Source organism: Passer montanus, unplaced genomic scaffold, assembly GCF_014805655.1.
Source record: "Passer montanus isolate IOZ18808 unplaced genomic scaffold, ASM1480565v1 scaffold168, whole genome shotgun sequence".
NCBI classification, from domain to species: domain Eukaryota; kingdom Metazoa; phylum Chordata; class Aves; order Passeriformes; family Passeridae; genus Passer; species Passer montanus.
In genome coordinates this window covers 468,005-484,905 of record NW_024364048.1, presented here as the reverse complement: position 1 = coordinate 484,905, position 16,901 = coordinate 468,005, and the positions used below count along the sequence as shown (strand labels likewise).

General features: G+C 53.0%; 1 protein-coding gene across 2 annotated transcripts in view; it reads right to left on the bottom strand.

The window, feature by feature from the left end:
• STX8 (syntaxin 8) overlaps positions 1–16,461 on the bottom strand; it is a 94,375-nt gene extending 77,914 nt beyond the window's left edge. Inside the window, exons 1-6 of one of the 2 annotated variants that reach the window (XM_039703743.1) lie at positions 16,401–16,461; positions 15,828–15,927; positions 12,439–12,533; positions 10,570–10,680; positions 4,670–4,794; positions 3,339–3,431 (exon numbers count right to left, since the gene is read on the bottom strand). In XM_039703743.1, the coding sequence (XP_039559677.1) occupies positions 3,339–3,431; positions 4,670–4,794; positions 10,570–10,680; positions 12,439–12,533; positions 15,828–15,927; positions 16,401–16,417 (541 nt within the window). In that variant the 5' untranslated portion in view covers positions 16,418–16,461. The remainder of the gene's footprint in view (positions 1–3,338; positions 3,432–4,669; positions 4,795–10,569; positions 10,681–12,438; positions 12,534–15,827; positions 15,928–16,400) is intronic. The other variant, XM_039703744.1, reaches the window with a different exon arrangement.
• Between the last annotated feature and the right edge of the window lie 440 nt (positions 16,462–16,901).

The window sequence follows — 16,901 nt, the reverse complement described above, 5'->3', positions numbered from 1 at the left end:
GGGAAAAATGCCAAACAGGGCAAGTTTTGCAAGCTCCCAATATTTACCATCCATCCCAGAGTACTCCATTCTCATGCAAGCATGTCACAATGAGAAAACAACATCTCTATAAGGGTAAAACAAACAGCATTCACAATTTCTGAAAGCATTCTTCCACAATTATTGCACTAGATTAGATTGCCTCATCACCAAGGCCAGAGGCCATTTACACTATTTTCTTTCTTTTTCATTTTTTTTATGGAACAGATGAAAGGATTACAGAAAGTTTTCTGGGGCCAAATTTGGAGCTAATGATGGGAAAATTCTTTTGCTAATCCCCACTGCTAGCAGACTCCTGAGGCTGGAAAAAAACAATGTCTCCTGGTACCCAGCTCCTCCTCTGCTCATCAGGAGGTTTGCAAGGGCCCATCAGCATCGAGCAGAGCCACCAAATCTGCAGGACAGGGCTGCAGTGAGAAGCTGAGCACACAACCACTGAAACGGGGATGGAAACAGGAGAGCCGGGGATGGGCTCAGCCACAGCAACATCCACCTGGGGCACGGGCCCTTCCAGAACATTCTGAGCCTGCAGGGACCCCACCTGAGCAGCCCCGGTGCCTCCAGAGGGCTCCTGCAGGGATGGGTGGGAGATGCGGAGCTCAGGCAGGCCAGGCTGCTGTCACCTGCTGTCACCTGCTGCCACCTGGGTCCATGCTCAGGACTTCCCCACAGCTGCCCCAGACCCCAGGGATGCCCTGGGCAAGGCTCCAGCCCTGCTCCTCCCCCTGCCCCTCAGCCACCTCCCCCCAAGGGCACCTTAATCACCCTGCAGTCATTTAACAAACACAAAGGAACTCGCGTCGGGGAGCAAACTTTGCATAATGAATCCATCTGCAAATGCACAGCTACACCCGCTGGCACGCAGGGGAAAATGCCACCTCAGAGCTCAAACACCTCCGGAGAGCCGGGGCTGCCTGGGAATGGAAAACACAGAGCCGAGGAACAGGTCTGGAAAATCAGCACCCCGCTCCCTAAAGCCTAATTCGTCAGTGCACATTATCAGCTGCTCCTGCACTAAGCCAGGCTTTATCTGAGGAGCAGCTCGAGCTGCAGGCACCCCCGGGGCTGCAGAAGGTGGGAACATCCCCAGCAGGCAGGCAAGGGGAAGTGGAGCTTCCCACAGAAAGGAGCCCTGGTGGAAAGTCTGACGGGGGGAAAGAGAAATGTCGAAGCAGCACTTAATGAAGATGAACTTCCCCTGCCTCCCCACAAGGCAGACCATGCCATTATCACTCAGCACCAGGAAGGAAAGGGATTCCAGGCAAGGGGAAATTGCAGGGCAGTTATCCTCATCAACCTGAGCAGCCTGGCACAGAGCCTGAGCAAAGTCTGCTCGGGGTTCAGCAGGGGCATGAAGGAAGATGTGCACAGGGAAACAGCCCCTGGAAAATACTGCTAAGGACTTCAGCTTTGCCAGGGTGCCAGTGGCAACAGAATGCCTGACCTTATCCCCCCCAGATCTGCCAAAAAAGCCCAAAAAAGGGATTGCACCAAGGCAGCAGAAACGTGGGAGCTCCACTCGCCTGGCAGGGATGGAGCCAAGTGCTGAGGGACCTGCTGAGGGATCTGCAGGGCCAGGCTGCTCCCAGTCCTCTGGACACCTTCACCTCTCCTGCTGAGCCTTCCCCCAGGCTGGCAGGGCTCTGGGACACAGGCTCTGAGCAGCACCAACCCTCAGCTACCCCTGCTCAGGCAGAGCTGCCTGCAGCTCAGGGCAGAGCTCCAGGAAACACAGGAGTGTGCTCAAGGCTTTGTGACTGCCCCCCAGACAAACAGCACCAGCACTAGCTGCAGTATTTGTGAAAAGGAGGGTTAAATATGTTCCATTTCACAGGTATTTCCAGGTCTCATTGCTCAAGTCTGGCAAAAATGCAGTGGCACGAAACACAGAACCTTCAGAGTCCCAAAAACTAAGAATTTGGGGAACCATCCCCAACCCCCAACAGGGAAATGTGACACATTGTGTATTTTCCTGAGGAGAAACCAAAAGTTCACAGAGAATCCATACACATGCTACGCTTCCCACCTGTTTCCTATTTAGAGCAAAAAAGAAAAGCAATTAATGTGACTTTTTAAGCAACAATTAATAAAGAAACCTACGAGATGAGACCCCTAATTGAAAATGCCTTTCCTCACACGAGGCAGAGGATCCAAACGTGACAAGAGCACTGAGCAGGGTCTCTCCCAGCTGCACAAACCCTTCCTCAGCAACCCTAAAATTAATAAACAAAGACATCTTCTAGGCATTTCCTATCCCTCCTGGGTTCAGCCGTGGCAAACAGGACAAATCCATCCTCCAGCCTCACTGTGCTGCAAGCAGAGCTGCCAGGCAGGGATGGAGTCTGGAACCCCTCAATCTGAGCTGCCATGCAGGGATGGAGTCTGGAACCCCTCACTGGGAGTCTGGAGCCTCTCACTTTGAGCTGCCAGGCAGGGATGGAGTCTGGAACCCCTCAATCTCAGCTGCAAACAGAGCTGCCAGGCAGGGATGGAGTCTGGAACCCTCACTCCCAGCAAACCCAGAGAGCTGCAGAGGGCAAACACCACCCCAGGAAGAAGCAGCTCTCAGGGCTGGGCTCCAGGGCTCTCAGCAAGGCAAGGACACTGCCCTGCCCAGCGGGGAAGCACAGGCAGGGAGGAAGGCCAGGGCTCTCCCTGGGCTGCTCCAGGTGGAAGGAGTGGAGCAGTCAGGAGGATGTGCCCTGCCAGGGCCAGCTCGTGCCATGTGCACAGTGAGGTGACACACAACACTGATTTGTTACTGCAGGAGAGAACTCCACTGGGCCACTGGCTCCTCTGAAAGGAGCTAGGTGCTCTCCTGGCTCAGTATTACATTTAATTTGGGCTACACTCACTGCCACAAACCCTCCCAACCCATCCACTGGGAGCTAACAATGCAATGCTTCTCCTTTGGTCACTGGCTCAAGGCTCCTCCATTCAGCTAAACAGGACAGAGAGTGAGAATGCTCAAGTGAAGCCCTGCAACACAGAAAAACTGTCATCAATCAGAAAAAGGCAGAAGATGGAGCACAAAACCCACTCTGTGCTTTGCAGCAGCCATCACCAATGTCTCTGCCCTAAAGCCAGGCTGGGGGAACACCCCAAGGCTCCACCCTGGACACAGCCCAGGGGATGGAGGAGGCACAGTGAAACCAGGCAGGAGTGGGCACAAACCTGAAAAACTGCCTGAACACAAACCTCAGTGCCAGCTGCTTGCTCTGCGGGCAGGAGGAGCAGCTGTGAGGAGAGAAAACACAAATCCCACCTTAGAGAGAAGTGAGGCAAGATCCTCTCCTTACCGTTCTGCTCGTCCAGCTCGTTCCCAATCTCCTGCCCCATCTGCTTCTGCCTGGATATGATTGAAGAAAGAGCATCGAGTCCAGCATCTTGTTCTGCACCAGGAAAATATATTAAATTACTTCCAAAAGTTGCTGAAATGCCAGGCTACATAAAATAGGTAAAAGTGAAGGAAAAAAAAATTGACTCTGTGCTTAAAGGGCTAAAATGTATTAAGAAAAACACATGAACACAATATGAAAATTAATCCTTATGGCAACAGCACTCTTCAAATAACGTGAATGATGGGTAAATAATTCCTGTGCTCTGGCTGGGACATTTTGCTGGATCCAAAAGAGAAAGGATCAAAAAAAATCCAAGAATTTAACATTTAGCTGTTACTCAATCATAAATGCAGGGGATTTTCTGGCACACAGAGCGAGCTCCAGATTAGCCTTTTTAAATTTTCCAAGCAACTTTTAACATGAATAAAAGAAAACAGGTGATGCAAACTCCAAAGAATTCAAAGAGATTTTTTTGAGCCGCGAGAGGACACGGAGGGTGGGGAGGGCTGAGGGGAGGAGGGCAGGGACAGGGTGCTGTGCTCCCAGAGCTCTGCAAGCTGCTGGGGCAGGAAGCACATCCCCTGCGCCCTGCAGGCAGCCCTCCCTGCCCCGAGCTGCCAGGGTGGCACGAGAGGAGCTGCAGAGCCCAGGGCACAGCAGTGGTGGCCAAAGGACACTCCACCTCAGCAGCCTCCTTCAGCCTCGCTCTAATTACCTGTAGTGTAATTAAAGCACAGCTGAGGCCCCTCCTGGCCATCCAGGCATTCTCCTGACTGCACACCAGTGGTGCCCAGGCAGAGTGAAGCAGGCTTTCCTGGGCACTGATTTCATGGCACCACTTCCAGCCCTGGAACTGCCTGGAAATGACCTCATTGACCAGCTGACCTCCCCAGGCTGAGCTCCCCCAACACTCCCAAAGCCACAGACTCCTCAGGGGTGCACAGGCCAAAACGTGGACACCCTTTTTGGAGGAGTTAATTCTTACCTTGTCCCAGTTCAACAAGAGCTGCAATGCACCCAGCAAGTCCCCTACAGTTATGTGACCACACCAAAATCATGAATGTGGGCAAAATCAGGACTTCCAAAATTCAATTTAAGAAGTTGCATCCAGGCAAGAACACTGCAAGCACAATGCTGCTCCTGCAAACACAGCAAGCAGCTGCCTGGAGCTGCTGTGCTTGGCATCAGTGAAGAACCAAACTGCAGCACAGGTTGGTGCACTGAGCTTCCAACAAAAGCTCCTCTCAGAGTCCCAGAGATGCTGAAAACAGCCAGAAAGGCTCCTGTACCTTCAATGATCCTTCTCTGCTGCTGCCTGAGCTCATCAAAGCCAAGTCCTCGTGTCTCCTCCGGTTCTTCCAGGAGCCAGGGGTTGGTGGGGCCTCGCTTGGCCCCTCCTGCCATCAGGCTGGATCTGCAAAGAGTCCCGTGAGTGAGTGCCAGCCTGGCTGCGTGCCCTGCCCCTGGCACACAGCCTGGCACACAGCCTGCCCTGGCACACAGCAGCACAGGGCCCTGTGCAGCCCCAGCAGGGACCAGCCAGCAGCACCCCCAAGAACAAACCCACCCACAGGCTGCAGGTGCTAGGGGAGGACAGGATCCACCTCACAGGCTGTATAAATAACCACAGATTGTAAAAAAATCCATACAAAATGCTGTTTGCATGAAGAGCACACAGCATTCCTGGGAATGCACATTACTCCTGGATTTGGTATGTGACCAAAGCTCATAAAAATACTGTTACACCTCAAACAGCAAAAGGATCCACTTGGTAACAGAGCTGCAAATCAGATGAGACTCAATTCCCTGCAATGCTGACCAAACCTCACCAGGAACATTCCTGAATTTCAGGAACTGCAGATGGACACAGCTCCCTTCCTGCATTTCCTAGTCTGGCATCAACCCCAACGAGAAGCCAGGAGCACACACTCCTAAATGAAAGAGTAATTAAATAATGGGATTTCTTTCCAAAGAATTACGACTTGACATTGTTCACATTACAGACACTTCCCTGGTGACCACAGAAAACAAGATTTCCATGTCCAGGGCACATAAATCCAAGCAGTAAAATGAAACCCCACTCAAACATTGCCTCAGTAGCAGATTTCTGCCTTCCAGCTCCTCACTGGTTTCTCCTGCAGGACAAACCTCAGCACAGACTGGGAGTCCCTGACCCAGAACTGCTCAGGTTTGGGGGGGCACGCTAAGGCTTCCCCCAGTGTTCACAAGCTGGAGCTTTTGCTTTCCTCTCTCTCAACTCTGTATTTCAGCCCCTTTTACCTTCTCCCTGCCCTTCCCCAAGGCACTTCCAGAGGCAGAAGACACGAGAGGGATTTTAGGATCTCTCAAGCTCTCCGCGATTTCAGTTACACCAAGACCTAAATGAGAACACTGCAGCTGCTGTGGTGTTTTTAGTGGAGTTTTTACGGGGCTGCTCTGGCCTGCCCCGTGCCCAGCTGTGCCCCGTCCCTGTGTGCAGGAGCTCGCCGGGCACAGGGGCAGGGCTGCTGCCGAACCCCGGGCAGCTGGGGACATCTCCTGGCCGCGGCTGGAGCAGCGCTGCTGCAGAGCTGCAGCTCCTCTGCCCGGGCGGCAGCGCGGCTCCGGGGGAAAACGGACAGAAAAAATAGGGGGGAAATAGGAAAGAATGGAAGAGAAATAGGGAAAAAATAGGGGGAAAAATAGGGAAAAAATAGGGAAAGAAATAGGGAAAAAATAGGGAAAAAATAGGGAAAAAAATAGGGAAAGAAATAGGGCAAAAATTAGGAAGAAATGTAAAAATAGAAAAAATAGAAAAAATAATAAAAATAGGAAAGATAGGAAAGATATTAGAAAAAAATAATAGCAAAATAGAAAAAAAAATTTGAAAAAAGAGAAAAAAAATAGGGAAAAAAAGAGAAAAACTTCCTTTTTAATGAAAGTGATTAAAAAGCACTTTTTCTAGATCTCAGCATCTCCCTTATCCACCTCTGAGCTCTTTTGCTGAGCTCCAAAGCAGAGCCAGCCCTGCTGTGCCACGACCAGCTGGGTGTTCAGGGCAGCACCAGAGAGGAGCTGGGATTCTTCTGCACTCCAGCCCTGCGCCCCATTCCATTTCCAGTATCTATCGAGGCTGGCAATTCAATTTCCATATATTTATCAAGGCTGGCAATTCAGTTTCCATGTATGTATCAGGGCTGGCAATTCAATTTCCATATATTTATCAGGGCTGGCAGTTCAGTTTCCATGTATGTATCAGGGCTGGCAGTTCAGTTTCCATGTATGTATCAGGGCTGGCAATTCAATTTCCATGTATTTATCAAGGCTGGCAATTCAGTTTCCATGTATGTATCAGGGCTGGCAATTCAGTTTCCATGTATGTATCAGGGCTGGCAATTCAGTTTCCATGTATGTATCAGGGCTGGCAATTCAATTTCCATGTATTTATCAAGGCTGGCAATTCAGTTTCCATGTATGTATCAGGGCTGGCAATTCAGTTTCCATGTATGTATCAGGGCTGGCAATTCAGTTTCCATGTATGTATCAGGGCTGGCAGTTCAGTTTCCATGTATTTATCAGGGCTGGCAATTCAGTTTCCTGTATTTATCAGGGCTGGCAATTCAATTTCCATGTATCTATCAGGGCTGGCAATTCAGTTCCATGTATGTATCAGGGCTGGCAATTCAGTTCTGTGTATTTATCAGGGCTGGCAATTCAGTTCCGTGTATCTATCAGGGCTGGCAATCAGGACTGCCCAGACAAAGTGACACACACCTGGAAAGCAGCTTTCCACACCAGCCAGCTCTCCTCCCTGCTCTGGGGGATCAGATGTGCTCCTTTATCCCCAGGCCCACAAGGGACACGGGGTTTGTGACCACGGCAGGAGCAGAGGATGGAAACACGCTGCAGCTCACCCAATGCACCTCAGTTGGGAAACAACCCCAGGGTGACAACACCTGACAGAGCTGCTTCACCCTGCCAAGGGAACAGAGAGCTCTCTGCCTGCTGAAACGAGCACAGCTACTCCTGCCTGTTAAAAACAGCCAAGGCAAGCACATTTGGAATAATTTGTGGTCGTGCCTCTCTCCCCCCTGTGCTCTGCCCTGCTCCTCCAGGCTGGGTCATGCCAAGTGCTGTGCTGGGCACAATAATCTTTGTGACATGTTTGGGAACCACCGAGCACTTCCTCCTGCCTCTGATCCTGCCTCACTGCGCTGGTGTGAAGATTAAAGCTTATCCAATTAGCCAAGTTAATCAGGCAGATCTGGGGAGCCTCACAGAGCACTGCAGCGTGGGGATGGCTTTTGATGAGGGGAGCAGATTTAACTAATTACAGGGCTCAGCCATGGCCCCAGCATAAAAGGTGCTGGGGTTTAAAACCAGGGAGCTCTGTCCCTGCCTAATGAGGGAGGGCTGTCTTTTGTTTCACTGACAATTCTGAGAACACCTCCCAAGAAACTTGGATTACTCAACCAGCACCTACCTTGGGCCAAGGCCACACATCGAGGCTTAGGGCTCTGCAAGACTGAGTCCCAAACAAAACCTGGGTCATATGACAACTGGGGGGATGATCACTTGAGCATTCCCTGAACTAGAGGGGCTCTTTGAAGCACCCAGGGCACCCCAGCCCCTTCACAGGTCACTCTCCACAGGGGAGCTGCAGGACTGGGGCGTTCTCTCACTTACAGGGCTCGCTCTGTATTTTTAGGAAGATCCAAGCTAATAAATAAAACCATTTTCTATACAAATACAGACATTTGTAAAAAAAAAACTATACAAATTGTCTATATAAGTATAACCATTTTCTAATAAAAACAAATTTTCTAAATATGAATTTTCTAAATATGAATATAAACCCTCTCTATCTCTCCAAAAACCCATGAGAGGCCACACAAGCACTTCCAAGTCCCCTCCAGGCACCACCCCAGGTGGAGATTTCCTGACAAGAAGCTCTCCTGATGGGAAGATCTTATTTCCTTCTTTTCTTATTTGGCCCCCACAAACAGAGCCAGATTCCCAAAGCATTTGACACCTGAAGCTGGGCACTCATGGACTGAAGCCTGTTTGGCATTAGGTAAAATTCCTGTTTGGATCCAGGCTGAAATGCCTTCCATCTGTCAGGAGGGGTTCAACCAGGAAACATGGTGACCCACACTGAAGAGACAAAAGATTGTGGACTGCTCTAAAATGTACCTGGGGTAGCTCTTACTGAAGGGGCTTTGTGTCCCACAGGCACCAGAAGCTGTCTCTGTTTTTGAGGAACTCCAAGAGACACCAAGAAGGGCAGGTAAATTATTGATTCTCTGGTGACTGACATGAACTTCTCCAGCCTGAGACTGGTCAGACAGGAGTGGGAATATTCCCATTCCTCTGTCTCCACAAATGTTTAAACACTCTAAAAGTTTGACCTGTGCCACCCAGCAAGTCACCACTGCTGGCTGCTTTCCCTGCCCTTGGAATGGGGTGAGACCCTGGGAATTCTGCCCCCCTGCAGCCCCTGCTCTGCCAGCCTGCACAGCCTCTCCCAGGGAGGACAAGGGGCAGAAGCCACTGAAATTGCCATTAGAGCCCCCCTGAGGGCAGTGCAGCTGCCCTGCTCCAGGGGGGCACTCAACAGCCCAGCCCTGCCCTGGGAATTCCAGGGCACCTCAATGAGGCCCAAGGGGCAGGAATGCTGTCCCCAGGCAGGAGCAGCCTGCAGCAGCTGTCACTTGGGATCAGCCCCGAGGGCATTAAAGCACAGCCCTGCAGCCCAGAACAGCCCCAGAGCAGCTCCCACAGGGAGTGCAGCTCCCCGAGCCTGAGCAGACCCAAAGCAGCTGAACTCCAGGGCAGAGCCCCGGGCCTGGCCAATGACCGTGGGCTCAGCGGTGCAGGAAGGTCAGTGAAAGGAAGGGCTGCTGGCAGGGGCAGGCCTGGCACCGCGGGCTGTCCCAGCAGGCTGCATGAGATGGGGAAAAGCAGCACAAGCCAGGCAAGTGTCAGTGCTCAGCCCATCACACCCCGCGTGCTGATTGCTCTAATGCAGGGAAAGCCCAGCGGCAGCTCCGGGCACATTCCAGGGTGGCTCTGCCACCTCCAGAGTCCCAAAGCTGGGCCGGGATCCGCCAGGAGTGCAGAGGGACCCGAGCTGGGAGCGGCAGCTGAGCCCTCCAGAGCCTGGGGCTCCGTGCCTGACAGCAGCTCCTGCCAGGACCTGCCAGGATCCTTCCAGGAGCCCTCTGAGATCCCTCCAAGATCCCTCCAAATTCCTTCCAAGATCCCTCCAAACTCCCTCCAAGTCCCTTCCCTACAGACGCACTCCCAGCCCGGGCTCAGGCAAGAGAGCAAAGTTGGATTTCCTGGCACAAGGTTCAGGCCCTGAGGTGCCTCTGCCTGCACCCCTGAAAAGCAGACCCACAAGGGAGACCATGGAAGGGGTGGGAATTCACCAGATGGAATAGTTGGCATGGTTTTATTCATTTTTAATAATAGAAGTTAAAAGAGAACTATAAAACACCAAGCCTTGCAGCACCAGCAAATAAATACTCTCTGATGTTATCTTCTGCTGGAAAATACTGGATTCCCTAATCATTTCTAATGGGGTCTGAAATTATCAAGGGATTTTGGTATTTTCCTCCTGTTTGCCTTAAGTTTTCATCTTTCACATTTCCAGACTCTGCACTGCACTGGCACAGAACTCTGACCTCCACACCCAGTGCCAGCAGCTCTCCTCACAGCTCAGGCACACAGAACAATCCTTTCCCAGCCCCACAACCAAGGGCACCGCTGCAGCTTCAGCCCCAAAAAGTGCAAACAACAGGGGATGGAGGAGAGCAGCCTGGGAGGGTGGGACTGCATCACCTGCAGCTGCAACTGGACAGTGAACCCAAGGTGGGAATGGACCAAAACTGATCAAAGTGTGAGAACTCGTGACTCTGAGTCCATCCTGGTTCCATCTTGGGTGCAGCCCTGGCTGGGCTCTTGCACTGCCCAAGGGGGATCCTTTGAGGCCTTTTAATAAATTTAATAAACTTTATTCCTACAACTCTGTCCAGCCTCTGCTCCAGGAGCCTCTGCAGGCATGAAGAGAGCTGCCAGGAATGTGCAGTCACTGACAAAACCACCTCATTTCCAAGCATTTCCTTGGGAACCTGCAGGGCAGATGAGCTCAGGTGCCACCCCAGATGCACCCCAAGCTCAGCTGCAGTCTGAGGGGACAGGGCCATACCTGCTCATGTCTGGCTCTGGGCCTTCATTCCTGTAGGATGCCTCCAGCTGTCTGTGCCGGGTCAGGAGCTCGTCCACCAAGTTCTGCCTCCTGTCCCCCTCCAGCTGGGTGCTGATGGCTCTGGGTCAAGGACAAAACTCAGAAATACCACAAAGCTTTCATTCACTCCATAAAATAATGCTTGTTATACATTCATAAAATAAATCAGACCTCCTCATCATCAAAATTAACAATTTTAACTCAAAAAAAGGCTCCAAGATCTAAGAGGATTGGTCAGGTTTTTCTGAATGAAACCTGCTGTTATTCCAAATGTGTTTCTGATCTTTACATAACTGAAACAAAAGGTTTCATACAGTGGCCACAGAATGATCTTTACGTCATCATCTTAAAGTAATTAGAGAACTGGAAGGACATGTACTGCCAAATTAGCAGTAAGAATAGCATTTCCCCTCCAAAATCCAAGCAAAGTCATTTTCTGTTTATTTTTGGTCTCTGACAGTGTCACAGTGCTGCACAGGTTAAGCTCAGGAAGGATGAGATTTCCTAAAAGAGCTCCAAATGACCCTGCCACCACCAGGGCAGGCCAAGCAGAAGAGAGCCTTTAAAATCAGCAGGGTATTTCTCATCTCACTGCACTGCAGCCTCCTCACACAGACCAGGGGAGCAGCTCCCAGCCAAGGGATCAGAGAAAAACCAAAATCTTCCTTTGAGCATCTGTTTCCAGCTGCAGTTCCTGAGCAGAGCACCCGAGAGCCCCTGGAGAGCAGAGGAACAATTCACACGGTGCCTCTGAGAGCTGTGTGCCCACAGGGGAGCTCTGGGGGCCTCTCCAAATTAACCCTAGGGACACCCTGAGGATCCTGAACTCTCTCCCAGGCGCTGCTGAGTGGGCTCAGCACTGGCTGAACTGGTTTGTGTGTGTTCTCTGCCACAGCAGCAGCATCTGCCTGCCCAAACACCACTGGGAGTTGCAGCCCTGGCCACCAGCACAGCACTCGGGCTCAGGGCTCAGGAGGGGTTTCTGCTGTGCCAGGCTGAAATTAAACACCCCTCCTTCAAAGCAGGCTTCTCCTGGATACCTCACAGGGAGAGGGACATCCCTGTGACCCTCCAACCTGACTGCTCCAGCATCTCCCAGTCCAGCCATGGGGCAGGTAACACTCCCAGCAGAAAACCTGATTTCTCGAGGTGTGTTCTGCAGTGTTTTGGCTGCAGGGCTGCTGTGTCTTAAGTCAGCCAAAGCCAGGACACCCCAGCCTGAACAAAGCTTCCTCCTTGCTTTTAGCCAAGAGAAAAGGCCAGAGGAAAATGCACTGGGCAGTTTAGTGCTGGCCAAGTGACCCTGCTGTGACAGCAGTGCCTGCACAGCACAGGCAGCTCTGAGAGCTCTGCTCAAGCTGCTCTCAGCCCACCCTGGCAAGGCTGGGCACACAGAGGTGACCAGAGCCAGGCTCTGTCCCAGCAGCCCAGAGTGCCCAGCCCTTCCTGGCCTGCAGCTGCCCTGACAGCAACAGCACACAGAGAACCTTCTGGAGACCAAGTGTGCTGCAGAGGGAACGAGGGGAACCCAGAGCGTGGGGCAGGGGCTGAGAGCACATCCTGCACAGCACAGTTTTACAGCACACTCTGCACAGCACACTTTACACAGCACATCCTGCACAGCACATTGTGCACACTTTACACAGCACACTTTACACAGCACATTTTCACAGCACATTTTATACAGCACATTTTGCACAGCACACTTTGCACAGCACACTTTGCACAGCACATTTTGCACACTCTGCACAGCACATTTCCACAGCACGTTTCCACAGCACGATTTCCAGGTGGCCCAGAACCCCAGGGCAGGGCTGCTGGCACAGATACATCTGCCGAGTGGACACTGCCCGCAGCAGCTGCTCCCTCAGCTGCTCAATCTTCTCCCTGAGGCTCTGCAGCGAGGACCTGATGGCCACGTTGACCTGGGGGAACACAGACACTGTCACTGGCCGCTCTGTCAGACATGACATTTCATGTATACACACATTTAACTTTCACTGCACAGGTGTGAGGGGCTCCAGCAAGCCCAGAGCCCGTTCAGAGCCAGGAGTCACTGCTTACAAAACAATGGCACAGTTTCACCAACACAACTCTGAGGCATTAATGCTGAGGGATATGGAAAGCTGTCTTTCAAGTCTTTATAAACACACTTCTTTATATGGGCAAAACATTTCAGCACATTTTAATATTTTCCAGATAAATTTCCAGCTCTTTCCTCTGATCTTCAGTAAAAATCAGGCACCAGCTTCTTTTGCCACTGAGATTCTTTCCCAGCTACCAGGATCAGAGAGAATGCTGCTACAGGTTCACACATTCTCTGCACTGAACTCCTCCAGACTTGACATCTAAGACCCCAAAGAAATCCAGATTGCTCCATTTCCCTTCTCAGCAGCACCCAGCACTCCCAGTCCTTTCTCACCACTGACCTGCCCAAGCCCCAGATGTGTGTTCTCAGTAAAAATGGAATTCAGCCATCCTTCCCTGCTGCCAGCAAACCCCAGGCTTGCAGGAACCCTCCTGCTTTCCCCCCACCCCTTTCCAACTCAAACTCACATTATCCTCTCAGTTTTTCCTCCTCAGATGTTATTTCTTTTCATTCCAGCTATGCAGAAAAAACCACTCAAACTGCAATTAACAATGCAAGTCGTCCTAATTAAGAATTGCTGTGCCTCTTGTTTACAAGCTGTGGATTACAACAGGCAGCAACCCCAGCTGCTCTGTGGGAGAGAGGAAAAGCTGCTCTCACTCTCAGCCCTGCTCTCCTGGAGCCCCAGAGGCAGCAGCAGCAGCAGCAGCAGCAGCAGCAGCAGCAGCCCTCTGCAGGGGCAGTGCTGCCAGACCCTGCCTGTGTGCTCAGGGATGGAGCAGCAGAGCCTGAGAGACTGAACCTGTCTGGGACGGAGCAGGAGACCCCAGGAGTTTGAAATTCTCTGACTTTTTTTGCTCTCAAACACCACCAGGCACAGCAGAGTGCAGATGCAGCCAGGCTGAGGCAGCCAAAATCCACCTCTGGACCAAAGCTCCCACTGCCACCGTGGCAGCAGATCTAAACCAGCACAGGGGTCAGAGATTCTGGGAGTGCTGAAGCCTCTGTGTGGCCTCCAGCTCTGCAATCAGGTAATTAAAGGTAATTAATTTCTCAGTTTGTTCTCAGCTCCAGGTGGAGAATGCTGCATTTGTGACCCAGAACAGCAACAGAGCACAAAGGTGACACAACTAAAAAAGTCACCAAAGGCAGCAGCCTGGCAGAAACTGCAGTGAGAGAACAAAAGATTTCCCCTCCTGTACAGAAAACCAAGGCAGAAGAAAAGTAGAAAGAAAATAAAAGAAACCAATGGAAGTTTTATGATCAGCTTAACAGAGCAGAGTTCACAGATGGTAAGTGCTGGATGAAAATCCTTCCTCACAGTTTATTCTTCCATGTTAGCTTTTGTGCTCTATTTTTGGCTCAGCAACAAGCAAGAAGTTTGTCAGCCGTGCTAATTGCAAAATACTACAGAAATGAAACCCTGTTTACATTCTCCCTCAAAGGCCAGCACTGCACAAAGACATTTCCCTGCATTACAGCACTCAGCAGGCACAGGACACGCGACTGCTCAGCCGTGGGTGTCTCAACAGGCATTTCTGTTATGGAAACACCTCTCTCCTTGCTGGAACCTTGTTTAGAGTAGAATCAAACACTGCCAAATATTCCCCTCTACCTGATAATGGATTAAAGCAAGCTGGAAAACACAGGGCATGGAACAAATGATTTTATGGAGCAGTCAGCCACCCGTGCAATGTTTCCATAAAACACAAGCCCCAGAAAGGCTCCAAACAGCACCAGCCCCACGTCTCCCTGGGGCCTGGGCTCCTCAGAGCTGGCACTGCTGGCAGTAGAGAACTTTGCCCCCTATAAACACAGACAGATTGAGCAGCAATCTTTTTATTGGTCTTTTTATTTGAGGTGTATCTGTGCAATTCTGATACTTCACCATCCTGAAAGCAGGAATTGAATCTGCACCTCCAAACGCTCCAAAGCAAAGAAATACTGCTCAAATCCCACTCATTTGGGGTTCCTGAGACCCCTTCTCAACTCCTGCTGAAGTGAGGCAGCCGTTCAGCAGCACTGATTACTGTGCACAGCCTGCACACTCTTCCTCAGAACTTCTTCCAAGGAAACACTTCAAAAACTGCATTGGATTTGAACAGCTCTCGGCAAATGAGTGGCCCAGCAGACCCAGGGATCAGCACTGCATTACAGCCCTGACACAGAGAGGGGGACAAAAAGCACTGCAGCTTTAATTGTGAAATTATTATAAATGACCCACTCGAGGGCTTACAGCAATTTTCATCTGAAAACAGCCAAGGGAGCAAGTAACGACTCAAAGCTGCTCCTGAAGGAAAGGATGAGGCTTGGAGCCCCAGGGCAAGCAGCCTCCTGAAAACCTTTATTTTATTTCTTAAACAGGAAGTGGGAAAATGTGGAGAACACAACATTCCTGGGTGAGCTCCAACTGCTGCTTCTCATTCCTGTTTAACTCTGGGCTTGCATTTTGTTAGAGATGCAGCCAAAACAAGGCTGCAAGATTCCTGTTCCCTCTGATCTGCAGCCACTGCAGAGAGCAGGAGCCAGCCCTGGGGGAGGAACATCTGCTCCCTGTTCACAGAGAGGGCACAGAGCAGCTGCTGAGCATCCCTGAGAATGCCAGCCCCTGGGACAGCTCCATCCCAGCATCCCTGGGAATCCCAGCCCCTGGGACAGCTCCGTCCCAGCATCCCCGACTCTCTGGAGCAGCTCCATCCCAGCATCCCTGGGAATCCCAGCCCCTGGGACAGCTCCGTCCCAGCATCCCCGACTCTCTGGAGCAGCTCCATCCCAGCATCCCCGGCTCCCAGGAGCGGCTCCATCCCGCAGGGCCAGCCCGCACGGGCAGCAGGGCGTGCCCAGCACGGCCGCAGCTCCTCCCAGCACCAGCGCTGCCGCACGCAGCAAACCAGGGACACCGGGGAGCCGCTGCTCATCCCAAACTCCCGTCCCGTTCCCCTTACAGACCCCTAAAGGGACACAGCCTTCCCCTGCGGGTGCCGGCAGCGGCACAGCCCGGCCCCGATCCGCTTATTCCTCCGCCCCGCATCCCGGGAATCCCGCCCCGCATCCCGGGAATCCCGCCCCGCATCCCGGGAATCCCGCTCCCGGCCGGTCGCAGCCGGCACACCGCACCCAGCCCGGGCACCTTGGCCGAGCTCTCCCCGCTCCGCTGGCAGCGGTTCCGCTCCTGCAGCTTCTCGGCGATGTCCTGGGCGAGCTGGCGAGCGGCGGCGAGCAGCGGCAGCCTGCGGGACCCGGGATGGGATGATGGGATGATGGGATAATGGGATGGGATGGGATGGGATGGGATGGGATGGGATGGGATGGGATGGGATCGGCCGGCGTGGGCTGGGATCTGATGGGATAGCTGGGATGGGCTGGGACCCGCCGGTACAAGCCTCGGGAGGGGAAGGTACAACAGCCCCAAAGCCTGGGATGGGCTTTGGGAAAGGACCCGGGAAGGGCAGGCACAGCACCCCAAACACACGGACACCGGGATGGGAAAGGACAGCGGAAAGCACAGCATCCCAAACACACGGACACCGGGATGGGAAAGGCACAGCATCCAGACACACGCACACCGGGACGGGCTCCGGGCAGGCACACCCGCACAGCCCGGCCCCGCTCCCGCCCGTGCCGGGCCCCGGAGGCGCCGCAGCCCCTGCAGCCCCGCTCCCGGCCCGCAGCCCCGCCCGGCCCGGCCCGGCCCGGCGCTCACCAGGGATCCGGAGCCATCGCGGCCCCGGAACCTGCGCGGCGCTTCCGCCGGATCCGCCCGCACGGGCCGCGCGCAGGCGCCGGGAGCGGCGCAGGGGAAAGGGAAACGGGAGGAGGAACGGGGAGAGAGGGGAGAGAGGGGAGATGGAGAGAGGAACTGGGAGAGATGGAGAGAGCGGAGAGAGCGGACAGACGTACCGGGGTGCGGTACGGCCCCAGCGTGCGGCACTGCGGGCAGCGGGGACGATGGCGCAGCGGCTGCGCTGTGCTGGGCAGCGGGCACGGGGGAGAGCCGGCTGCTCGGGGGGCACAGGGCAGAGCCGGCTGTTCGGCACAGAGGGACAGATGTGCGGGGCCCAGATGCAGATGTTCGGGGTTCACAGCGGCAGAGGTTCGGTGCACAGAGGATGGGCACAGAGCTTTGCAGTACGAGGGCAGAGGTGCAGCTGTTCGGGGTGTAGAGGTGCCCGGTACAAGGTGCAGATGTGTCCAGCTGTGTGCA